This window comes from Xyrauchen texanus, chromosome 5 (assembly GCF_025860055.1).
Source record: "Xyrauchen texanus isolate HMW12.3.18 chromosome 5, RBS_HiC_50CHRs, whole genome shotgun sequence".
Lineage (NCBI taxonomy): Eukaryota > Metazoa > Chordata > Actinopteri > Cypriniformes > Catostomidae > Xyrauchen > Xyrauchen texanus.
This window is the reverse complement of record NC_068280.1, coordinates 32,701,538-32,729,461: the sequence shown is the minus strand read 5'-3', so window position 1 is coordinate 32,729,461 and position 27,924 is coordinate 32,701,538. Positions and strand designations below refer to the sequence as shown.

Genomic DNA, 27,924 nt, shown 5'->3' with positions numbered 1-27,924 from the left:
GCGGCCAAAAGCTTGGAATAATGTACAGATTTTGCTGTTTCGGAAGGAAATTGGTACTTTAATTCACCAAAGTGGCATTCGACTGATCACAAAGTATAGTCAGGATGTAACTGTTGAAATTTTTTTTTTTGGATAAAATCTAGACAGGTCACAATTCCAGTAGCAATCACTCCAACACCTTATCCTTGAATAATCATGTTAAATTGCTAATTTGGTACTAGAAAATCACTTGCCATTATATCAAACAGAGCTGAAAGCTATTTGGTGCTTTAAATGAAGCTTAACATTGTCTTAGTGTTTATTTTTGAGTTGACACAGTATGCAATAGACTGGCACGTCTTAAGGTCAATATTAGGTTAAAAATTGCAAAAACGAAACTGCTTTCTGGAAATTTGACCATCAATCTTGGTTTTGAGGAATGAAGCCAAAAAACTGAAGATTTCATCCAAAGGTGTACACTACAGCCTTCAAAGACAAATTACATCTGGCTCTAAAAAGGACAGAAAGAGATGTGGAAGGCCAGATGTACAACTAAACAAGAGGATAAGTACATCAGAGTCGCTAGTTTGAGAAATAGACGCCTCAGATGTCCTCAGCTGACCGCTTCATTGAAAACTACTTGCTCAACACCAGTTTCATGTACAACAGTAAAGCGAAGACTCAGGGATTCAGGCCTTATGGGAAGAATTGCAAAGAAAAAGCCACTGTTGAAACAGAAAATCAAAAAGAAAATGTTAAAGTGGGCAAAGAAACAGACATTGGACAACAGATAATTGAAAAAGAGTGTTATGCATCTTAACATCATTGTGTTTTGTGGGATCAGCTAGACTGTAAGGTGTGTGAGAATTGTCAGACAAGACAGCTACAACTATGGCAAGTGCTACTGGAAGTATGGGGTGAAATGTCACCTGAGTATCTGGACAAACTGACAGCTAGAATGCCAAGGATCTGCAAAGCTGTCATTGCTGCAAGTGTAGGATTTTTTGATGAGAATACTTTGAAGTAATTTTAAATTTAAAAAAAAATTGTAATAGTAATTTTTCACGTTATTAATGTCCTGCCTATACATTGTGTTCAGTTGAATGCCACTTTGGTGAATAAAAGTACCAATTTTTTTCCATAAGAGCAAAATCTGTACATTTATTCCAAATATATATATATATATATATATATATATATATATATATATATATATGTGACCCGGTGTGAGTGTTAATGACAGCACTGGACACAGGAACATAAATTATTCAAGGGGTCGTTTATTCCAGACTGCACTTGGAACAGCGCAGCGTTAACTATGCAAATTTAGAATGTTAGACAGAAAAGCTTGCTAAATTGAGTGACATAAATCAAGATGTTTTTCTTACTATCAAACTGAGTCTCTCTTATTTAATCTGGCATAAACGGTGGCTACAGAGGAGGCTGGAATATGGGTTTTACCCTGACAACTAACTCTGGCTGTTGACCTTGTCTTCCCTAGTTCATCTTCCTGTACACGGGTGAAGGCTTCTCGCCAAACAGAGTCCAACTTTCCTCCTAATGTGGTGTCAAACTCCGTCAGTGCTGACGCTCTGCATCTCTGGGTGATATTCATGCCTATGATACCGGGTGGAGTGGGATCCGGCTCTGCAGCAGCCACATCTCGGACTATAAGAAAACCACACTCCGGTATCGTTAGCCCCATCACTTGGATGTCCAATTCAACATATCCCAGGTACGGCAGGGGTAACATGTTCGCTGCAGTTATTCTTAGCCACTTAGAGGTGCAATGAAGGTCCCCGTCCTCCCCATGTAGGTTTTCTCTGAAGAAGCTTTCCGTTAGGGTACTCACATTACTTCCTGTGTCTAGCAGACATCTCACCAGGACACCACCAATGCAAATATCAACTTCAGGGCACCTTCCCACGGCACGCTCCAAGAACCGTTCTTTTGTTAATGTACTGCATCCCGAGCCTTCTGGTTTTCCTCGCATTGCTCGGCTCACAGCAGTGGAGAGACCCCGTTTCCCTGTACCGTAGAGCTTTGGGTGGCAGTAGGCTGGCCTTTGAAACCACGAGGTACAGGACATTGTCTAGCTATATGTCCCACTCCTTCACATCTCAGACAGATGGGTTGACCATCATCTGCATACTTGGGCTTGACTTTGGGATTTCCAATCTGGTTGCCACGTGAACCAACCTTCTGTACGGTGAGTTCACGGACCGCATTAGTGAGTTCTCCAATAGCTTTACCCTGCTGAGTGATTATCTTTACTACCTCCTGCAGAGCCACAACCATGTCACTTTGTGTAGTACTGACCGGATTTGAAGGTTCTGACATCCCTTCCGAACATGTACTCACGATGTTTCGACTCCTGGCCACATTAGCTCCACGGGGTCTGTCCTCCACAGCCCACATCATGGCCTCTTCACGGACGTTAAACAGGGTAGACTGAGGCTTTTCTCTGACAAGCTTACGCAGCTCTCTACGCAGGGTTGCATCCCTTATGCCTTCGATGAACTGATCTCTTAATGTGAGGTGGGGGTCAGACACAGCATTATAAGACTGCTGGAGAGCAAAATTAAGAAGTTGGGAGAGAGCATGAGAAAAGTCACGGAGGTCTTCCCCTCTAACTGTCTACGTGCATAGAAAGCATGCAACAACTGTGGGGTAGTGCGTTTCTCCCTAAAGGCCCCCCTCAAATATGAAAACAGATCACTGGGTTGTTTAGTTCCCCCCCCCCCCCCATAAACAGTTTGACTTTGTCTAAGGCTGAACCTCTTAAATGGGAAAGTATGAAATCCAATTGGTCATCAGTGTTCAACCCCCTTACCCGAATTACACGTTCAACCTCGTCAATGAACTCATCTACAGATTGACCATCTTTAACATGATCACCTCTGAATGGCACAATTTGACGTTCCCTAGGAATATAAACATACGATCTAGTAGCATTATTCATATTAGCCAGGGCTGACATTACTTGGTCGTGTCTTCGACCTAACTCCAAAATTTGTGATTGCAGTTCTGCTACAGGATTACCCTCATCATCATGACCTACAGTCCCAGCATTGTCCACATCACGGCTAGCTCCAGCCCGAGCAGCTGGCACATCGTCGTCCTGATCCATGCCTTGCAATGTCCTTATTTCGAATGGCACTGAGTCAGAAACAGTCACAATCAATGCCGGCCAACCTGAAAGGCTGATTCGTTGCCGACGATTAGGCACCCTCCTGCGTTCCCAAAGCTGGTCCCTTGCTTCTCCGCAGGCCCTCCAGGCACGTCACACTTCACGTCGTCGACCTCCTTGGCCCCGGCACGCGACCCGTTTCCCCACTACCGTTGTCTATGTTTTAGTGCTATCCTATCTAAACTAGCAATGGAACCCCACTTCTGGTACCAAATTTCTCTGTGACCCGGTGTGAGTGTTAATGACAGCACTGGACACAGGAACACAAATTATTCAAGGGGTCGTTTATTCCAGACTGCACGTGGAACAGCGCAGCGTTAACTATGCAAATTTAGAATGTTAGACAGAAAAGCTTGCTAAATCGAGTGACATAAATCAAGATGTTTTTCTTACTATCAAACTGAGTCTCTCTTGCCTTTCTGTTCTCAGTCACCACGTTAACAAATCAATTACAGTAATCTAACTAACATAGACAACGATAGTGGATTCTCGTTCTGGAAAACAAATACACAGATTATTACAAGATCAAATAAAGCTGCTTATGTTACATAAAACATGCATAAAAATAAAATTAGAAGTCACATTTCCCAGTAACATTGATACATTCCAAGCATTACATCGACTAATATTCACTCAATCACAGTGAATTAACATTCATACACTTCAAAAGCATAATTAAATAACTCAAACTTACTGTTCATCACCACCCTCTATAGCATGTACACACTTCCACAGCAAATGATGAACTCCATTTCCCTTCTGTTAACAGTAATAGACACAATACAACACTATTCCTTAACATTTGGAACACATGACACCAGAACAACTGTAACAATCTACTGATTGAACACACATATAAGCAATAAACACTTTTTTAGTATTGATTAGTTACAACACTCACTTTACTGCTTCACACTCGGCCTGGAAACACTCAAAAGGCCTTCAGAGTACTTCTCTCCCCTCTTTAATCAACCAAAATGATCAGCAATCACTTAATATTCAAATCACATTATACACAACAAAATAATCTCAATGATAAACTGACATTAGTGATTATTAAAACACTTACGCTTCGAGATCTAGTGTCGATCAGATTTCTCCACATAGATATGCGTCTCGACAGAAGTTAAAAGTTCCCTCTGCACAATACACAACCCTCACGACACACTAAGAGAGACTTCCAAGTCACTATATGTGCATATTTCCCGTTATTTTAACAGTAACACAGAGTCTAATGGTCTCGACACTCCACCGCATGAGCAGCACTTCAATCACGTTGTGTTCACGCGCTGTTCACAGGCAACTTTTTCGACACTTCTAGAATGTCACACATCGCGTTTCTTAAAGGGCTAGTGCATTATTACGTCAATGAGTGAGAAAACCCCGAAACAGTCCATAGTGTAACTTCCCTTATCCCAGAGTATTGGTTAACTAGTACAGTACTGTGTTTGGTAACATTTGACCTGGTTACATATATCAAAACAAATGATGCATCCAAGCCTCTGTTAGTAATTCAAAAATTTCACTTCAGAAATAGCATCATGGCTTGTGCTGTATCGAACATGTTATTGGATAAACAAGGGTGTGTGTGTGAGAGAGAGACAGACAGACAGAGACGGACCATGTGCCATCACCTGTTGCCACACCCAAGTAGAGATGCTGTCAGCTTTCTGAAGGTCAGCTTTCTCAGTGGAAAATAGCATCCAAGCGGGGGTATTTCTGCATTTTTCATAGTAGCCGGTGCGCAAGAATCGATCACTATAGAAACCGCAATATCCTCCGCTATTTTAAACAGCACCCATTGTGTAATTAATCAGTCTGTTGTGTCACTCAGCTGATGAGCCGTAATGCTGAAGTTGTTTTTTTAAAGCCGTTCAAAGCTATTTCCTAGCTTGTGATCACGAAGAGATGTTGTATATAAACGGCAGACACGGATTCACTTCACATCACCTAACTGGCTCATATTACACACAAAAATGATTTTGCTATCACCTGCTGGCTAACATATGTAATGTAAAAAAAAAGACAAACTGTAGCTCTTAACAAATCTGCACTGCTCTTAAACTTTAGTTTAGAACAGCACAAGCGGAGTGATACACACACAGTGAAGCTTCAGAGTGCTGATGGAGTCAGACCATCAATGCACATGAAACATCTCTTGTCCAATCAGATTCGAGGACCAGAACTAACTGTTGTGTGTATGTATATAGTGAATCTGGAAAGTGTTCAAAGCGCTTCACTTTTTCCACATTTTGTTATGTTACAGTCTTATTCCAAAATGGATTAAATTCATTATTTTCCTCAAAATTCTACAAACAATACCTCATAATGACAACGTGAAAGAAGTTTGTTTGAAATCTTTGCAAATTTATTACAAATAAAAAACAAAAACATCACATGTACATAGGTATTCACAGCCTTTGTCATGACACTCAAAAAGGAAAGGCACACACCTGTCTATATAAGGTCCCACAGTCAACAGTGCATGTCAGAGCACAAACCGAGCCATGAAGTCCAAGGAATTGTCTGTAGACCTCCGAGACAGGATTGTATCGAGGCACAGATCTGGGGAAGGGTACAGAAAAATTTCTTCAGCATTGAAGCTCCCAATGAGCACAGTGGCCTCCATCCATAAATGGAAGAAGTTTGGAAGCACTGGGACTCTTCCTAGAGCTGGCCACCCGGCCAAACTGAGCAATCGGGGAGAAGGGCCTTAGTTAGGGAGGTGACCAAGAACCTGATGACAGAGCTCCAGCATTTCTCTGTGGAGAGAGGAGAACCTTCCAGAAGAACAACCATCTCCGCAGCACTCCACCAATCAGGCCTGTATGGTAGAGATGCCAGACAGATGCCACTCCTCAGTAAAAGGCACATGACAGCCTGCCTGGAGTTTGCCAAAAGGCACCTGAAGGACTCTCAGACCATGAGAAACAAAATTCTCTGGTCTGATGAAACAAAGATTGAACTCTTCGGCCTGAATGTCAAGCGTCATGTCTGGAGGAAACCAGGCACCACTCATCTCCTGGCCAATACCATCCCTACAGTGAAGCATGGTGGTGGCAGCATCATGCTGTGGGAATGTTTTTCAGCGGCAGGAACTGGGAGACTAGTCAGGATTGAGGGAAAGATGAATGCAGCAATGTACAGAGACATCCTTGATGAAAACCTGCTCCAGAGCAGCATCTTCCAACAGGACAACGACCCTAAGCACACAGCTAAGATAATAAAGGAGTGGCTACGGGACAACTCTGTGAATGTCCTTGAATGGCCCAGCCAGAGCCCAGACTTCAACCCGATTGAACATCTCTGGAGAGATCTGAAAATGGCTGTGCACTGATGCTCCCCATCCAACCTGATGGAGCTTGAGAGGTCCTGAAAAGAAGACTGGAAGAAACTGCTCAAAAATAGGTGTGCCAAGCTTGTAGCATCATAATAAAAAAGACTTGAGGCTGTAATTGGTGCCAAAGGTGCTTCAACAAAGTACTGAGCAAAGGCTGTGAATACTTATGTACTTATGTTCATTTTTAATAAATTTACAAAGATTTCAAACAAACTTCTTTCACATTGTCATTATGGGGTATTGTTTGTGAAATTGAGGAAAATAATGAATATATTCCATTGTAGAATAAGGCTGTAACATAACAAAATGTGGAAAATGTGAAGCGCTTAAAATACTTTCTGGATGCACTGACAAAATTAATGATACGATACAATATAAGCACCCACAAATGTTTTGCACAAACTTATTCAAGGATTCAAAATAGATGTCATAAATGCCACAAAAGTGTCTGACATTGGCAACAAAAAGCAGAGCTCTAAGTAAATTAAACAACATCAGTGCATTTATTATGTTTGATTATTGAGAAAAACAATCTGAACTCACGCGCAGCCAGTATATTCTACTTTGAAGTTTCCATTCCGGGCAGAGTTTATGTTTTACTCACACTCCTGTGTGATCCCGCACATTGGCCACTCACTTATAGTATTTCGAAACCACCAGATTTGAACATATTGGCAGGCGAACAACACTGCATGCTGCAGCCATGGAAGCCAGCAAAAGAAACTGGATCAGAGATAACCGATTCAACCTGACCTAAAATGCCTCGCCATCCATCTAAAAACCACCATGACCAGAGGTGTAGTAAAACAAGGATAAATATTGGAGATGCCTATGGAAAATGGAGACAGCTTAAAGGCTAGAAATCCTTTAAAACGGATGCTAAGATGGCTAATTTGCATGTCAACATTCTTGCAACCAACATGAGCTTCGAGTCTGGGGCGGAACAGACAACTCTCCAATATTTTGAATTTGGACAGCAGTACCCATTTCAAACGCTTGTTGTCAATCTTACATATAGCACCTTTAACATAGTGTGTCCAGGAAATGGTACAAAAAATGTGGTAATGCCAGGGTACTTTTTATGTTTTTTGGTGAAGGCTTATATGTGTTTTGATACTCTTTTCGTTAAAAAATGTATTTACCTGCAGAAGTCGTTCACAAGCTGCAAACCTGTTGAATTTTTAAAGACTTTCTTCATTACTGGCAAACGATAGGATGCATTTGCTGGTTTAGTTTCCATTGATTGTAGATCCACTGCAACCAGCATTATCTTTATTTTCTGTGTTATAAAATATTCCGTGAGCTTATTGACAAGTGAGAGCGTGCACAATTTATTCAGCAGCGCACATGCAAGCTTTCTGAGGCATTCAGATTGAATTGTGAACCGATTCAGACTTCTTTCCTATCACGTGTGACCAATTAATTTTAAAGAAACGACTCAAATGAGCAATTCATTTGTGATCAGACATTTTTAGTTTTGATTCAAATCTGGCGATAGTAAACACCGGGTACAAGGGATGATGTGGCGGTGTAGCTTTTCTCAACGCTACACCTCCACCTAGTCAAAAATATAGCTTAGCTACTGAAAAGCTACTTGATTTAGAAACTAGTGAAGCTACCACCTCACTACTCAGAAATATAAACTATTTGTAGCAAAGCCACTGCCCATCAATTCTTGTTGTTTGAAAGCCCCCCCGAACAACCTGAAATGACTATAGCAAGGGAAAAACTCCTTTCAATGTTAGAAGCGATCTATCTACAGGAGTCTGCAGTTGTATGTAAGTGTGTTTATTTCATTGTTTTTAACATTGTTATAGTGGTATTCATTGCTAGATCAGGTGCTGTTTGTTTACTGTCTTGAACGCGGGTCGCTTAGACGTGTGTTTGGTGTGTGTGCGCTATATTAGTGTTGACCCTAATATAACCCTGCAACCCTGAGTTTAGTTTCGGGTGACCACGTGACTAGCTTTGTTGTGATAAGTAGCATTAAGGCGTGGCTGCTTTTTTCCACTGAACGGCTCGTAAAAGTGGTTATTTATTGGACTTAATGCTGACGCGGAAGCGGAAGTGGTGGCCCTCGTGTCAAGCCCTCCTCGTGTGAAGACCTACTTGGGTAAAGACCAGCGAGTCTACCTGTGCGAGTCCACCGAGCAAGGAAACCAACAAGGCTTCACTCACCAAAGCACTTAAGTATTTTTCTATTCTATCTCTTTTATTATTTTACTTATACATACATACTAACATGTCTAGTTCACTCATAACACATGCCTTCAAGCACATCCCTGTTATCTGTTGTAGACCGTTCACAAGATACAGATGCAAGACAAAACGCAACCCACACAACCTACGGCCGCTTTGCACTTCAACACCTGCTCCACTCTCGTTCTCAGTGGGACTCTGGAACTGCCAGTCTGCTGTGAACAAAGCTGCCTTCATTCCAGCTTTCGCCACGCAGTCCACCCTCAGCATCCTGGCACTGACAGAGACATGGATACGTCCTGAGGATACAGCAACAGCTGCTGCTCTCTCCAACAACTTCTCCTTCTCCCACACCCCTCGACATACTGGTAGGGGTGGGGGAACAGGTTTGCTCATTCATAATAACTGGACTTTTTCACCACAGGCTTCACTATGTAACAATACATCTTTTGAATTCCATGCCATTACTACAATGCAACCCACAAAATTACATGTTGTTGTCATCTATCGCCCCCCAGGTCAGCTGACAAGCTTTCTTGAGGAATTGGATGTCCTGCTGTCCTCCTTGCCAGAGGATGGCAGGGCACTTGTGGTTCTTGGTGATTTCAACATACACCAAGACAAACCCCAGGCCATTGAACTGAATACTCTTCTGGCCTCATTTGACTTGGAAAGACTACACTCCACAGCAACTCACAGGTCGGGCAACCAGCTGGACCTCATTTTTACACGTAACTGTACCACCTCTAATATTCTTGTTACACCTTTACATGTCTCTGATCACTACTTTGTTCAATTCAACATGATTCTCCCATCCATTGTAAAACCGACCCCACCTTTGGTTTCCATTCGCCGTAACCTCCGTTCCCTCTCACCCTCTCGCCTTTCCACTGATGTCTCTGCCTCTCTTCCCACAATAAATGTATTTTCCATGCTTGATGTAAACACTGCCACAGACACACTTAGCTCTACTTTAACAACCTGTCTAGACAACATCTGTCCTCTCTCCTCTAGACCAGCACGGACTACACCACCCAGCCCCTGGCTGTCTGACGTCCTTCGTGAACATCGGACTGATCTCAGGGCAGCTGAGAGGAGATGGCGGAAATCTAAAGATCCAGCTGATCTAGGTAAATATCAGCTTCTGCTTGCAGCTTTTTCAAATAACGTTAAAACTGCAAAAACTTCATATTACCAGACCAAGATCAACAGCACCACAGACACTCATAGCTTGTTTAGAACATTTAACACACTTCTCTGCCCTCCCCCTCCACCACCTGACACATCACTGACAGCAGATATATTCGCCACATTTTTTACTGATAAGGTTACAGCCATCAGCAATACATTCACAGCACCACACCCTGTCAAACACCTGGCTCCTGTATGCAACCCTTCTTTCCCTATGTTCTCTCCTTTAACTGACACTGAGGTCTCTAAACTCCTCCTCTCCAACCACCCCACAACCTGTTCCCTTGACCCCATTCCATCACACCTTCTCCAGGCCATCTCTCCGTCCATCCTACCGGCACTTACACACATAATTAACACATCCCTTCTTGCAGGCACTTTTCCCACTACATTTAAGCAGGCTCGAGTAACCCCACTGCTGAAAAAACCTGCACTTAACCCCACACAGATAGAACACTACAGACCAGTCTCTCTCATCCCATTCATGGCAAAAACACTTGAAAGGGCAGTTTTCAATCAGATTTCATCTCCGCCTATCTCTCACAGAACAAGCTGCTGGATGACAATCAGTCAGGCTTCAAAAGTGGACACTCCACTGAGACTGCCCTGCTGTCTGTCATCGAGTCGCTGAGACAGGCGAAAGCTGAATCCAGATCATCCGTTCTGATTCTGCTGGACCTTTCTGCTGCCTTTGACACAGTCAACCATCAGATCCTACTCTCCACCCTCTCTAAACTGGGTATCACTGGAACTGTGCTTGACTGGTTCAACTCTTATCTCTCAGAAAGGTCCTTTGAGGTAGCATGGAGAGAGGAAGTATCCAAGCCACACCAGTTACTTGCTGGGGTACCTCAGGGATCAGTGCTTGGGCCACTTCTCTTCTCCATATACACAACAGCACTGGGACCCATCATCCAGTCACATGGTTTCTCTTACCACTGCTACGCTGATGACACACAACTCTACTTGTCTTTCCAGCCCAACGACACCACAGTGACCGCTCGAATCGCTGCCTGTCTGGCAGACATCTCAGCCTGGATGAAGGAACACCACCTTCAATTCAACCCTGCCAAGACCGAACTCCTTGTCTTTCCAGCCAACCCGGCTGTTGAACACAACATCACCGTGCAGCTGGGTCCAACTACAGTTTCGCCTTCCAAAACGGTCAGAAATCTAGGGGTAACCATTGATGATGAGCTAAATTTCACAGACCACATTTCAAAAACTGCAAGATCATGTAGATTTACACTCTACAATATCAGGAAGATAAGACCCTTCCTCTCTGTACATGCCACAAAACTGCTCGTTCAGTCCCTTGTCATAACTAGACTGGACTACTGTAACGCTCTCATTGCAGGCCTACCTGCATGTGCTATTAGACCTCTCCAAATGATCCAGAATGCAGCAGCACGTCTGGTCTTTAATGAACCTAAGAGAGCACATGTTACAACACTCTTTGTCTCTCTCCACTGGCTGCCGGTTCATGCACGTATTAAATTCAAGGCCCTGATGCTGGCATATAAAACAGTCACTGGGTCTGCTCCAGCATACCTAAAAACATTTATGCAGAGCTACGTTCCCACCAGAGGCACCAAAACACTTTCCCAGACTGTCAGTTTCATCATACCACGGTGGTGGAATGACCTTCCCAACTCAATCCGGGAAGCTAACTCACTCTCTATCTTCAAAAAACGGCTAAAAACACATCTTTTCCAAAAGCACTTAACCGGTCACTAAAAAAAAAAACAATTTACATATCTTGTTGCACTTAAATCTGTTTTGTATACTATTCTGATGATAGTGAAACTTTGTAATATGGCACTTTTGTACCACTGTCTCCCTAAGATGATTCGCTGATGTTCTTCCTCTTTTGTAAGTCGCTTTGGATAAAAGCGTCTGCCAAATGAATAAATGTAAATGTAAATGTATTTAGTGATGAAAAAAAAAGTCTGAGAGGAATCTCACCTCTGGTTTTACGATGAATGTACATAGGGACTTCCTGTTGCTGACGTCACGCTGCACGAGTGTTTGTTTGTAGCCGGCTTAGGCTACTTAGCATTGCTTATTCTTATTCTCAAGTGTTCATCATTATATTCATCATTAAATCCTTTGTCATTTTACCGCGTTTCAGGTTTTCATGGTTTCATCTGCGTGTATTTTACCTGTTGCTGCCTAGCTAGATGCTGTGTTTGTAGCCTGCTAGTTTTTTAGCATCACTTATATATCTGTTTTCAGCCTTTAATCCTTAACATCTGCCATTTTTAAGCGAGCATCAGGTTTTCCCTCGTATTATTCTCTTATCGCGATTCAACTGCATGCATTTTTCAGTGCACCCGTTTTTCTCCTCTGTGTTACACAGATTATTGCATCAATCTCAAAGCACGGCTTATCAAGAACAACCAACAACAACAAACAATTGCGTGAGGGATTCACATCGATCTCAAACCATCACCGCTCAGGAACAACCAACAACAACAATCAATATGCGGTAAGCCATGGCATTCGCTCATGTTATTTCTTCCTGCATTGCATGTCACATGTTTACAATAGCCTCCTCTGTCAGCAGTGAGGGATTCACATGTGATAAATGTAAGGAATTATTCAGGCTGACGGAGAAGGTTAATGAGTTAGAGACACACATCCGAACGCTAGTGGAGATCAGTGAGAAAGTGAAGCCGGTAGATACTGTTTCCGATGCGGGCAGTACAGAGAGCAACACACACACTTTGGTTCTGGCTGTAGCGCCCCTGCAGCAGGGCATTTGGGTGAAATATCGGTGGCATACTAGCTCAGCAAAGAGACACCACTCTCCGTTCCTGTTAGGGTTTCCAATCGATTCTCTCCTCTCAGTGATGCACCCACTGAGAATCAAGTTGAAAGAGCCCTTGTTATTGGTGATTCTATTGTATGGAATGTGGAAATAGAGACTCCAGCCACTATTGTTAATTGCATTTTGTGTGCCAGAGCGTCTGACATCAAATCAAATTTACAAGTGCTGGCTAATGCTAAATGTAGATTTTCTAAAATTGTTATCCATGTCGGTACTAACAATGTCCGGCTTTGCCAGTCGGAGATCACTAAAGATAATGTTAAAGAGGTGTGTGAATTTGCAAAAACTATGTCAGACACTGTAATATGCTCTTGTCCCCTCCCTGCTCGTTGTGGTGACGAGGTTTATAGTAGATTAGTGTTACTGAATAGCTGGATGTCTGAAGAATAAAATAGGATTTATAGACAATTGGAAGAGTTTTTGGGGTAGACATGACATGCTAAAGAGAGATGAACTCCATCCCTCCAGGGAAGGTGCCGCTCTCCTCTCTAGTAAGTTGGCTCATAGTCTTAATAATGATAGTATTTGACTAACTGGGGCCCAGGTCAGGAAGCAGACAAACTGGTTAATCCGAATGTCTGCTAGCTGCCTTGAGACGTCACACAGGTCACATAAACTACAACACATAGAGACAGTATCTCCTAGATATCTCATAGAGACTGTTTCTGTTCCCCGAACTACCATCCACAAAACCCTCACTAAATCATTTTTACAAATTTTTATTAAGTTCAAACTTGAACAAAACAAACAAATAAAAGATACACATCATATAAAAATAGTGCTTCTAAACATTAGATCTCTTTCTACCAAAGCACTAATTGTCAATGTAATTATTACAGATCAGTTTGGATATACTCTGTTTGACTGAAACCTGGCTTAAACTGGATTAATATATTAGTTTAAATGAATCTACTCCCCCAGGTTATTGTTATAAACATGAGCCTTCTCTGAAGGGTCGAGGAGGAGGTGTTGCTACAATTTACAGTTAAGTTTTTGGTGTTACTCAGAGGACAGGATATAAATGTAAGACTTTTGAACTAATAATGCTTAATTTTTGGTGCATGGAAGGATAGTGTATGTAGCTACAGACAGGCACTAAAAGCCGCCAGGTTAGCATATTTTTGTAAACTCACAGAAAATAACCACAACAATCCTAGGTGTTTATTCAGTACTGTGGCTAAATTGGTTAGGAATAAAGTCTCAACAGAACCAGATATTCCGTCGCAGCACAAGAGTAATGACTTCATGAATTTCTTTACAGATAAAATTTAAATAATCAGAAATAAATTTGGAATTATGCAATCAATGTCTAATCATTTTCCTCACTTGCAACTTCAATCCTTCGCTGTCATAGGTCATGAAGAGCTAACAAAATTATCGAAACATCAAAAGCCACAACATGTTTGTTAGATCCAATACCAACTAAGCTCTTAAAAGAGGTATCTCCTGTAATTTCAGAACCTCTTCTTAATATTATTATCTCCTCGCTATGCTTAGGACATGTCCCAAAAAACTTAAAAATGGCATTTATCAAACCGTTTATTAAGAAGGCACAACTTGATCCTGGAGAACTGGCTAATTATAGATCCGTTTATGTGGAAAATACTTGAAAAGGTAGTATCCTCCCAAATATGTTCATTTCTACAGAGAAATTGTATATACGAAGAATTTCAGTCAGGATTTTGGCCTCATCACAGTACAGAGACAGCACTTATCAGAGTTACAAATGACTTGCTCTTATCATCTGATCGCGGCTGCATTTCTCCTAGTGCTTTTAGATCTTAGTGCCGCATTCGACACGATAGATCACAACATTCTCTTGAATAGGCTAGAGAATTATGTTGGCATTTGTGGAGTTGCATTAGCATGGTTTAGGTCATATTTAGCAGACCGCTACCACTTTGTCTATGTAAATGAGGAATTGTCAAACCAAACAAAAGTAAAATATGGAGTTCCACAGAGATCAGTTTTAGGGCCTCTGCTTTTCTCCTTGTATATGCTTCCCCTGGGAGATATTATCAGGAATTGTGGAATAAGTTTCCACTGCTATGCCGACGATACACAACTTTATATTTCTTCAAAACCTGATGAGATTTCACAATTCTCCAAATTAGCAGTGTATCAATGAAGTAAAAGATTGGTTGGCTATACATTTCCTTCTACTCAATTCTGACAAAACAGAGGTACTAATTATTGGACCAAAAAACTCTAAAAATAAGCCACTACAATATAATTTGACTCTCGATGGATGTACTGCTACATCATCTTCAACAGCGAAGAACTTAGGTGTTATATTTGATACCGAACTGTCCTTTGAAAATCAAATTACCAATGTTTGTAGAACAGCATTCTTCCACCTAAGAAATTTTGCTAAATTACAGCACATGCTTTCTGTTGCTGATGCCGGAAAACTAATTCATGTGTTCATGACCTCAAGAGTAGATTATTGTAATGCATTACTGGGAGGATGTCCAGCAAGAACAATAAATAAACTTCAATTGGTTTAAAATGCAGCAGCCAGAGTTCTAACGAGAACCAAGAAATATGATGATATTAGCCCCATTTTATCAACGTTACATTGGCTACCTGCTAAATTCCATATTTATTTTAAAACTCTGTTAACTACATACAAAGCTTTGAATGGTCTAGCTCCGCAGTACTTAAGTGACCTTCTACCACACTATATTCTATCAAGTTCATTCAGTCTATTATGATGGACTTCAGAGGATGAACTGATGCCAAATCCAACCATAAGACATGGGATACTTCATATGCCATTGTCTGAACCTTGGATTTAGGATGGACCACACCGAACCTCACCGAAATGACCAGTAAGGTTGAACTGTGATCCACCTCACTGATCTCTGCCTGCATCACCTCGGTCTACTGATGGACTACGCTCTTGAAATGGAATACACAGACTAACAATTGCCAACAAAAGTCTTCATCAGCCAATTAACATGGACAATTTAATCTATGTGAACTTCTGCAATTAATCCAGGATGGACTTCCAAGACATTGGTCATTAATCTTACAGTTCAAACAAAATCGATGTTTAAACACTGACCCTTAACACTTACTTTGTTTAATAATTTTAAACCATGACTTGAACTATACATAAGTAATATTTACATTATATTCATGATGTTAGCCAGAGGGGAACTGGCTCCCACAGTGAGTCTGGTTTCTCCCAAGGTTATTTTCTCCATTAATCAACATCATATGGAGTTTTGTGTTCCTTGCCACAGTCGCATTCAGCTTGCTTACTGGGGTTATTAATACAATTATTATTTAATTACTTATTTTTAAACAATCATATTTTATCTATTTACACAATGATGATTCATCGACATTATTGACATTACAGTTTTATCTTCTGTTAATGCCTGATCTTCTGTAAAACTGCTTTGAAATGAAGTGTGTTGTGAAAGGCACTATACAAATAAAATTGACTTGACTTGACATAATCCAATATTATTTAGTGGCTTATGTTTTTTTTTTTTTGCCCTTTTCCACCTGTTTCACTTTGCATATAACCTTTACTGCCTTTATTACTGGCTTATAACATGTGCACAAGTGTTTTTCTCAAAGCTTTTTACATTTTGAAGTCAAAAGCAGATAATGATAAGTATCATGTAATCACGGGTCTCTTACGTTGATGGTTTTTTGAATAAGCTGTTACCCTTCTGTCACTCACTCGACATTGTGTCGATTGTAGTGACACAAGGTGTCTCTTCTAAGAGCCTCGCGTACCTCTGAACTTGAGAAAAGGCCAATGTCAAATTGGCAGACAGAATTTGCATGTCCCACCCCAGGACATAGAAATACATAGTGGGCGAGCGACTGTCAGTCAGATTTTTTTCTTCGGAGCCAAGCAGTTGTGTGATCAGCGAGCTATGTGTCACGACTGCTTCACCCACCTCTGCAAGACAGCTTTCTGTTGGATCTGACGGCGCATTCCAGCGGCTTTCTCCTCTCTGCACGCTGTGCAGACTCTGCCCCTGGGCGCTTCGATAGCGCTTCTCTCCTAAAAGAGTTGGTTCTCTAAAAGAGTTGAATCTCCTCTAAATTAGTTATTTAATAACAAAAATTAATAACTAATTATTTTTCTAGTAAAAGAGCAACATAAACAAGCGAACGTTGAACGTCTTTTTCAGGACGTGTCTTTTTAAAGATGCCCTTCTGCCGCTGTGTAGTTCCTGGATTTGGCCGGTATCTCTCCAGATCCGACTGTCATAGATGCTGCCTCGTGTGCCTGGGTAGCGATCACACTGAGGCAGCGTTTGTGGATGGTTCATGTTCTTACTGCAAGGAAATGACCATGGCAACATTGCGGTCGCAGCTATCGTTTCTCAAAACGAACACCACTCCAGCCACCCCCGCGTCGCTGCTTCTTCCCACGTGACTGAGGACAACCCGGCTGGCAATGGAGGCAATTTGGGGATGGCAGCGGGCTCTGTTTCACCGGGCACAGCCCCACGAACCACCCACCCTCCAGCACGCTCGTTTGGTTCCATCTACGCTCGGGACGACGGCGGCTCGCTTCAAGGCCAGTTTGGCTCATCTCTGGAGCCAGGTTTGGATGACGACATCGCCACTGCATCGGAGAGTGTTCAGGCGTCTGATGCTGAAGACCTGACCGGACACCCGTCCTCGGGCCAGCCCACCCAGTCAGAGTCTGACATGCAGATGCTTACTACAATTACTACCTAGGCTCCAGGTGCCGCTCTCAGCCCCCCCCATTTAATTCGCCATGCTCCTGCCTCGTTTCAGTGGTATTTGCTCCACCCCAATGTGCGGCAAAAAAACGCGATAGAGCCCGTCCCTCCAGCCGAGATGAAGAAGGGTTTCTACAGCCCTTACTTCATCGTACCCAAAAAAGGTGGTGGGTTGCGGCCAATCTTGGACTTGCGAGTTCTCAACTGGACTTTACAGACTCCCGATCAAAATGCTCACATACAGGCGAATTCTAACCTGCGTTCGGCATCAAGATTGGTTCACGGCGGTAGACCTGAAGGACGCGTACTTCCATGTCTCCATTCTGCCTCAACACCGACCCTTCTTACGGTTCACGTTCAAGGGCCAGGCGTATCAGTACAAGGTCCTCCCCTTCGTCCTGTCCCTGTCCCCTCGCGTCTGCACCAAGGTCACAGAGGCAGCCCTTGCCCCACTAGGGGAAGTGGGCATCCGCATACTCAATTACCTTGATGACTGGCTCATCCTAGCACACTCTTGAGAGTTACGATGCGCCCACAGGGACCAGGTGCTCGCGCCGTTTAGGTTTTCAGGTCAACTGGGAAAAAAACAAGCTCTCTCCGGTTCAGAGCATCTCTTTTCTCGATTTGGAGTTAGACTCAGTCTCAATTTCAGCGCGCCTCACTACCGAGCCCACGCAGTCAGTGCTCACGTGCCTCGCTCACTTCAAGCCAGACACAGCTGTTCCTCTCAAACGGTTACAGAGGCTCCTGGAGCATATGGCATCCTCGGCCGCGGTCGCGCCACTCGGGTTGATGTATTTGACACCGCTCCAGTACTGGCTTCAGACTCAAGTCCTGAGATGGTCATGGCACCGCGACACATACCGTGTGTTTATCACCCCTTCCTGATGTGTCGTGGTCACCATAGACTCCTCTCAACTGGGTTTGGGCGCCGGGTGCTACGGGTATGCAGCTGTTGGCTCCTGGACGGGGCCCCACCTGCGTTGGCACATCAACTGCCTCGAGTTGTTGGCTGTACTCTTTGCCCTGCGGAGGTTTCTCCTGCTGATTCGGGGCAAGCACGTCTTGATCCGTTCAGACAGCACCGCCACGGTAGCGTACATAAATCGCCAAGGCGGCGTACACTCCCGTCACATGTCACAACTCAGGTTGCTGCTCGCCACTCACATCCTGGGCGACCGCAACACGACGGCGGACACGCTGTCGCGACAGGTCTCGCTCAGCAGAGAGTGGAGGCTCCACCCCCAGGTGGTCCAGCTGATTTGGGACCGCTTTTGCAGGGCACAGATAGATCTCTTTGCCTACCAAGACAACTCCCACTGCCTGCTCTGGTACGATTCGAGTGCTCCGTGTTGGGCTTAGGCTCCACAGAAATAGTTCCCGCTTCAGGCACCTCCCTGTGACGTATTTTCCGCGGTACGGTCCCCCTGCTGGCAGGACCCGCGTCTCCCTTGAGCAGCCCCCCAGTCGCCGTGTCTGTAGCAACTCCTCCCTTGTCAGGCATGATCTATGTATTAATCCAAACTTGAGCTTGTTGCAAACCGTCACAAGACACATGAGAGCTAATGGCATTTGATATCACTGACGGTCAAACCTGTGTCATCATTTTACATTTTTTCCGACTTAAAGATTTGTTACAACCGATGCCAAGGGACCGTGATTGTTGAATAAAGACTTAAATTTGGGTCTGTTCTTCACGAAAAGTGATCGGAAGAATTGGAATACACCCTAAACAAAACGGGTCACATCAGCAGAGCAAAATGTATGCAGAAAAGAACAGATAAAACATTATCCACTGCAAACTATTAAATGTTGCTGTTTAAACTTTAAATGTTGTGAATACATGTTGCCGTGTTTAAATTAAATAAAAACCATGCCCCAACATCAGTGTTCCAAGTGGGAAGTGATCCTTGCTGGTAGTCCCCCTTGACATCTAACCCCCTGATAGTTTTGCGAGAGAAAGTTACCATATGCAAGAATAGCTGCCAGTACTGTGATGTAATATGCGCTTCTTTTCTGGTACGCCATACTGCGAGCTATGGCTGTGTATCAACAACGTCACAATAAGATACGCATCACATTACAGAGGTCGATACAGGTTCATTTTGAAACTGAATTTCTCTTGAGCATAATTTTGTAATATAACAGCTGGTTATTGTAAACTGTATATAATATAGGAAAAACCTGTTACCAAAAAGGAAGTGTCTTATAATAGCCTTTTCTTCTTTCTGCTTTTAAAGTGTTTTTGCCAACATTACTAAAGTTTCAAATATTCTGGTTCAAAACCAATTGTTGTTTTTACACAATAAAGTGTGCAACAGGTAAGGCAATGCCTTTAGGAAGAAATCAATTGTTAAGTCAAATACAACAAATTTATACACACTGTTCTTGTATTTTTAATACAATCAAGGTGTTATAATAATTAAACAATAATTAGTACATTTAATAAAATAATTTAGCTTAATTATGCTATGCTAACATCAAATGAAAACACATAAGAATTCACCAATTGTGTTTTCTTAAAATAGTTAGTCTAACACCCTTGCGTATGACATCTGACAGAGTTAAGTTTTGCCGGCTATTCAAGTGATTCAAACAGCCAATGTGTGTTGTGTGATAGATGTGGCTACCTTAAGAAAGTGTTATTTAATTGATAGGGAAGCAGCTGCATCTTCATGAAGATGTGATATTGTATCGTTGTTTCAATATTTTGAAAAGCAGAGAAGCACCTACAAGTTCCAGAACCCTTCTGCATAGTGAACCCTACAAGATTAACATAAAATAGCATAATGTGATGGTCCCACAGATATTAAATGGGCGGTACACTGGCGAGGAGACAAGATGCCTTTTTTTTTTTTTTAATGGATGACTATGGAGGAGTGTGCTGAATAAACTCCTTTTGAGGAAACAGCTCATCACATAATGAACTGACTGCCTGTCTGCCAATCTACAACATGTTTTACACTAAACAATCCATTTGGAATGAACTATGTGACAAGTTTACTATGATAAAATTGCTGTTTTATAAGAGAAGTCTTAGACAATTAATTTGTATGATATCCACAAACAATGACTTACTGTCATAACATGCTAGTTGATGTTATGCTCTCTCCTATATATTCTATAATATAGTTTTTTTTCTATATTTTCTCCTCAAGCATTTCATCTACAACTTTTTTTCATTGTTCACTGTGAAACTGTATAGGCAATATAAATAACACAGCATGTTTGAGAGCATCAGGGGATAAAAGCCTTGAACAGACCATTCCAAATAAAACAACCAGAGTGAACAAGTCAGAATGCCCATTATAAGTCAAGCTCCAAGATAAAGACCTGCTCCTCACTCCAGGCTGTTTTTGTAGTTGTAAATTTGACTGATGTGGTAAAAGGGCCATGACATTAAACCCATCTTGTTTCTTTAAGGTTTGAAACCTTTGATACCATCACTCGTGAGCCATGCAACAGGATCAACATATTTAAATTTCAAATAATACTGCTGTTGTCTTGACTTTTTGTCAGATGTCTAAACAATGAGCATTTGAGGGAAATGTGTCCCTCAATTGATCAGAACAGGAACACAAGGACTGTCATGTTTAAACCAAGCCAAAGTAGCTACTAGACTTTTTAAAATGATGTGTGGGTCACACACTTACAGTATACATGTGGTCAGTTAACATGACATTATGTTTTCACTGCCCCTTCCTTTAAAAAACAAACAAATAAAAAATAAAAAAATGTACCCTTTAATTAAGGATTTATAAAGGGTTTTAGTAATGACTTAGAAATGTATATATCTTTTATAATTCATGATTAATTTCACGGAACATGGAAGTGAACGCTGGCGTGTCTGTCTGGTGCTACTCTCCCGTGTATTGTTGTGCATGTTTTGTTTTAATTTGACTGTTGCCGCTACTTCGCTTAGATTGAATTTGTATCTTATCGATCTGTGATTGCCCTGAGATTTTTATGAATGCCATGGTGTTGGTTATTGCGCTACTCAACTTTGGAATGAACTCACTGTACAGCTAAGCATCTGCTGGTTCAGTTTATGTGGCGGAAGGGTTGAATTGACACAGGACCACCTTCAGATATGTGGATTCTGCTGTCTGATATTTTGTACTGGAGGAAAATATGTTTTGCTGTTGGCCTTGGATTATTCTGTGCTTTTTTGTTGTTGATGTCTCTCTGGCTGCAACTTCACTGCGAACTGGCTCATGAGCCTTCACTGCTTGCGGTGCTGGCTTTGCTGTCTCTTAACCAGGTGGATGGATTGGTTATGGCTTCCACTTTTTGGTTCTATTGCCGTTTTAGTGGACTGGCATTTCATAGGGCAAAACTCACACTACCCATCTGCTCTGCTGTGCATCAGCATAAACAGGATGTATTTCTACACTACTTCGGATCTGCTGCGTCTAAACTCATTTTCACATCTGCCTGTGGAAACCTACAAAGTCTGCGCTAGTCTGGGGATTGTACGCCACCATTGTTATATTCATTTCAACAAGATCCTTTGTTTTGAATGACTTTAGTTCTAAGGATTTTTGACTTTTTATTCTTGACAGAAACCTGGCTAAATAATGGCGATGTCATCCCTTTGGTTGAACTGACTCCTGCTAACTGTACCTATTATAATTCTCCAAGGTCTGTTGGCCGTGGCGGTGGTCTAGCTACTGTGTTCAGGAATCATTATCACTGCAGACTATTGCCGGTAAATGGATTTTCAAGTTCTGATGAGCAGCAAATGAAAATTAATCTAATATGTTCTGTTCTCTGTGCTTTAGTGTGTAGACCTCCTAAATATAAGGATTTTTTAATAATAAGGATTTTATTTGTGAATTCTCAGCACTTTTATCACCTCTTTTACCTCGTTTTGACAAGCTGTTAATTCTGGGAGATTTTAATATTCACATGTGCTGAGAAACATAACTCTAGGTTTTTTATATATGGTGAATTCTTTTAATCTCACACAGTTAGTTTCAGGCCCTACTAATGTAAAGGGTCATACTCTTGATCTGGTATTAACATCTGGTCTTCATGTGTCCAATCTTGAAGTAGTAGATTCTGGAATCTCTGACCATAGTTTTATTTTATTTGAGTCTCTGCAGCCACATTCTGTACCTCTACCCCCTGTGCGCCGGCACCTCACTCGTGCTATTCATTCTTCCACAGTTATGCAGTTTTCAGAGGTGTATGCTTTTCTTTTCTGTCTCATATCACTGATGTTATTACTTGTACTTCAGACACCTCACAGTTGATTGAAGTCTTTAACACCCCTTGCACTGCCATTTTAGATCAGGTTGCTCCTTTAAAGTCACGGAGATGTAAAAATAGGTCAGGCATCCAGCCTTGGCTTAATGAGCATACTCGCTCTGTTGTAGCTGGAATGTACTAAGGAGTAGGAGAAATAGTAAGTGGACGAAGGATAAACTTAAGGTTTCATTTGAAATGTTTTGTGATTCCTTAAAGCAGTATCAAGTCTCTGTCAAGTCTGCAAATTCTAATTACTTCTCTGAAATAATTTCTAAAAATGCCCATAGGCCTAAGATAATTTTTAATACAATTGATTCTGTTTTGAACCCTTCCTCTGTGGGTGCATCCAGATGCAACCCCTGAAACATGTGAAAAGTTTCTTTAATTTTTTATTGACAAAATTCAGGACATTAGAACACATGTTCTAATTGTCTGATATAATTTCATGAATGAAACATACTAATTCTCCCATTGATGTCATACCATCACAGCTTCTCAAATATGTTTTTATTTCAGTTGCCCCCATTATGCTGGCCATAATCAACAGTTCTTTGAGAAATGGAGTGGTCCCTGTCAGCTTTAAGCATGCTGTGGTTCAGCCTCTGCTGAAAGAACCTCATCTTGACCCTACAGTTTTTAAGAAATATAGGCCTATTTCAAAATTGCTTTTTCTGTCCAAAATCTTGGAAAAAGTGGTTTATTCGCAGCTCTATTCTTATCTAACCAACTTCAACATATTTGTAGGAAGATAAATTTCAATCTGGGTTTAGGTCACTGCATAGTACTGAGACTTCACTATTAAAGGTGACCAATGATATTGTAGTCTCCCTGGATTCTGGCAACAGGGTCATTTTTATCCTTCTAGACCTCAGTGCAGCATTTGACATGATCGATCACTTCATTCTTTTACATCGTCTTGAGAAGCTGGTTGGCATCCAGGGAGTTGCATTAAACTGGTTTTCCTCATATCTGAAGGAAATAACCTTTTCTATCAGTATTGATAATCACTTCTCTTCCTCAACACTGATCACATGTGGCATCCCACAAGGCTCCATGTTGGGTCCTCTGCTTTTTTCTCTGTATATGCTTACTTTAGGCTCTATCTTTCAGAAGTACAGTGTAGCCTATCACAGTGTAGCTGATGACACTCAATTTTACCTTCCTGTCAGTTAAGAACTTGGGTGTCATCTTTGATTCTGACTTATTATTTGATAAGCAGATAAATGCCGCTGTTAAAAGGAAGCTTTTTCATCTACGCTCTATTGCTAAATTAAAACTGTTTCTCACACAGAAGGACTTGGAAATAATGATTCATTTTCTGTCTCAATCTTATTTTTCACGTCTGCAAGTAGTCCAAAATGCAGCAGCTAGACTTCTAACGGGAACCAAGAAAAGAGAGCTCATTTATCGTAAAAGCATTTTTATTTTTCATTGAATATTTCAACTTGCATTGATACCTAACGTGTCTCCACAAGCGTTTAACATGCTCAGGGTTGCCAGATAAGTTTGAAATTTATACTTGCGCAAATTGGAAACATTCTGCCTATTGTTATACTTATTTTGTGCAATAAACCATGCACACGAATGCGCTTTTTCTATCTCGCGTTCCCCTTTTGAACAAATTTAGTGATCTGTAATGCAATATTCTGCTCAAGGAAACGTGTTATACGGCTACTCTGTGTCCATTCTTGAGGCTGCTTGTGATGTTTGGTAATACTTTGCAGGTGAACCTTCTCAGTGATTAAATTAAATATAAAAGTTGATCTCGGCATCATAGACATGCGAGCAAAAGCAAGCCAGAGACATATATGTATTTTTTATTTGTGCAATTTAGAAATGTTGAAGTCCCTTTGCACCTGTATGTTAATCTAACTCTTGCAGTAATCATTTATCAAAGTCATGCAGCCTTTGTTATTTAGTTGTGTGCTGAAAGTCAAACCATCGAGGAGACCCGCATCATGACCCTTTTTTTTGGTTTTAGCATGTAAACGGGTAATGTTTTAGAAAACATTAAGTAAACTCACCCGCTTTGCCCAAACATTTAAAGTTCTACACATTTCTTTTTTTATTATTATTATAACAGACCTCTGATGTAGAGATTGTTAAATTGAATAATAAATTAACAGGGAAGTAGAGATGGTAAAATAAATGTATAAGCTCAGCCTTTATTTAGTTTTTTAATGCCTGATAGAAAAGTATCTATCTTTGTAGAGCAATACAATACTTTAGGCAATTGCAGAATAGTCCCATTAGTCACAGATACACTTCAGAAAATTGAGCACACAACTATTTTTGGGCTTAAAAGTTACAAAAACAAATCAATACAGAATATTGTATCTCAAAAGGAATACAATGTGGCCCTCCATCACTCCGATTTGTTGATAGGTCTTCTTCCTCATTGCCCATATTTAAATCTAGATTGAAGACACATTTTTTCTCTTTAGCCTATAATGTTTTTTGAGAATTATAGGGGTATCATGTGTAGGTTTTACAATGTTTTATTAGTTTGTTCTTTTTAACATTTTGGAAGTTATATTTAATTCTTTATTTGTAAAAAATTGTACATCACTTTGGTTACAACATTTGTTGATTTTAAGTGTGCTTTATAAATAAACTTGAACTTGATAATAAATCATTGATATGCAGTTATAAAAACATGTGTAAGAAGGGAGGCTTTTATGCAATACCAAATAGTGAGCCTTTTTAACTAATCTTTTATAAATGCTTAATGATTACACATACATACTTTACTCAAAAACAAAATGGCATACAGTAATTCATTATTTATGTCATGATGCTGGAGAAATAGCCTATTATAGTGAGATTAAAAGAAAGGAGCATGTCACACTGCTACAGTCAGTTTGTATTCATGTTAATTAATGTCTTGGCTCACTTATGTTGTTGCTTTCCTTGTCACATTGATGTTACAAGAATGGTTATACTCTGAATGATGAGTTACCAACATTATTTAGCTATGAAAGGCACAATCAGATCCTCTTTTTAACCAATCATGATTGAGTTACCACCATTCTTTAGCTATGAAAGCCACAGTCAGATACTCTTTTTAGCCAATCAGAAGACTTTCTGTCTGTCAATCACTTACAAGCATATACAGGGCAGCCCATATATGCTGGTACAATGTACTGTTCCTATGATACACTCAGGGTTGGATGGCAAAACAATAAGGCAGACCCTCCCCCTCTCCAATACAATGGTCTCCAAGTGTGTCCATGTGTCTTTGAGGTGCAGGGTTTTGGAAAGAGGGGTGGAAGTTCAAGAATGGCTAAAATCGCTTGCAGCACCTTTAAACAAAATTACAGTTTTAACTTTATTGTTTAAGTTGTATCTTTACTGTCTTGCAGTACGTCGTTCTTATTTGGTTAATTTAAACAGTTCTTTCTCTTTTTTTTAAATTTCGGTAAACAATACAAATTTCACGAAGCACTTGAAGTTTAAATGGTAATTGTTAGCTGTAAAATATTTAAACTGTCCTGCGGTGTGATACACTGTATAGTCCTGTGGTGAGACATGCTAAACTCCATCTAAAGCTACTTAAAAAAAAAACAACAACAACAAAAAAACACTGCATTGAATTAAAAATAGAAAGGTTTATTAAAAGTGATGAAAACCTTACAGCATAAGTATACCATTATAGCATCCAAAAGGAGATCCCTTACACAAATACATTTTAACATGGTCTTGCTGTTTACAATATTTGAATAAACAAACAAGCATGCATGCAGGCCAACATGAGTGCAAATAGGAAAATATGTAAAAACTCACCAGCTGTAGCCAGGCGTTGGTTATTAATACTTGATTTTTTTCATCCTGGGGCAGAGAAAGAGGACAGAAGAAATTGTCAATATCAAACGAGGACATTAGTGAAGGATTGAAAAAATATATCTCCTTTCTGCTTCTATAATTCCATCTCTTTCTGTGAACAAAGACTTTTTTTTCTTTTTTGTACCATTCGTTCTCTATCTCTCTTGTTCTCACACCAATGAATATGCACTTTGCCTATTGGAGCATTTGAGATAAGGCCAAAAAAGAGCAGCTATGACACACGATGAATAGAAGCAATCTAACCTTAAAGGAGTTTCACAATGGGACTTTCACAATAAAGAACTTATAGTAAATCTCTTGGGTTTAAAGCCTTCACTTCAACATCGGTGTAAAGGAGTTCAATGGAAAGGAGGAGGCGAGAACAGGCTTGACAATATAAATAATATTTTAAAGAAAAACTTAAGAGACACGCACGCACGCACTCGACGGTCAACTGCCCGTAAACGATCTCTCTCTGTCGCACCACCATCTGCAGTCGGATTAGCCTGATAAGGTACCGGGTGTGTATAATCAGAACCCGGCCCCGCCCTCTTTCCTGTCACAATCGGTCTGTGTCATAGTTTGTGTGTGTGTGTTCTTGTGTGCAAGTGAGCTCCATATTCTGCTTTGACTGCTCCAAGATGTTTATTTTATTCCTAAAATTGTCAGTTCAGTTTTGGCCAGGGAGGATCCATAGTCATCAATTTGCCATGATTTTGATATTGTTTTTAGCATCTGCTATAGTTAAATAAGTAACTGAAAGATTAAAGCAGAGAGTATCCAACACAATCTATATACCAGTATCACCAGCTGCCAGCATGAGAATACAATAATATTGTTATTGTTATGTATTTTTGTCAGACATTCAATATTTAATATAAAAATTGATTTGTTTGTTTTGAATTATCCTTTAAAAGCTCCACCCCACTTGTCTTGAGTATGCGCACTGTAGTGTGCCATTTGAATCAGCTGCAGTGTCGAAGAAGAGTGTGAACTTGACTATGACAAAAACCAGCTCCTTGGACAAAACACCATAGCATTTACAAAACAATATATTTCACCAAATGTTTTCCACTGTCAGTCCTATTGTAACGAATGCAGGAGTGAAGGCAGATGAGGAGGTGCGGATCCAAAAGCAGGTTCTTTATTATAAATCAAAGTGAGGGCAAACAAACAGGAACAAAGAAATATCCACGAGGGGAAAACAACATGAACATGAAAAACATCCACAGGCAGGAGAAACAACCATAACATTCATGTGCCACAACATTCAACGACAGACAAGGACTAAACCAAAAACCAGGATATAAATACAAAAACATGGGAAAAAGGGGCCAATGAACAAACAGAACACAAACTAGGTGACAAGGTGATTAACAGAAACCAAAGGCAAATTAACAAGGGC

General features: G+C 40.9%; 1 protein-coding gene across 1 annotated transcript in view; it reads right to left on the bottom strand.

Annotated features, from left to right (window-relative positions):
* Nucleotides 1-27,924, bottom strand: part of LOC127644253 (neuronal acetylcholine receptor subunit alpha-7-like) — a 179,953-nt gene that overhangs the window by 89,861 nt on the left and 62,168 nt on the right. Inside the window, exon 3 of the mRNA XM_052127341.1 lies at nucleotides 26,481-26,525. Coding sequence (XP_051983301.1) covers nucleotides 26,481-26,525 — 45 coding nt within the window. The remainder of the gene's footprint in view (nucleotides 1-26,480; nucleotides 26,526-27,924) is intronic.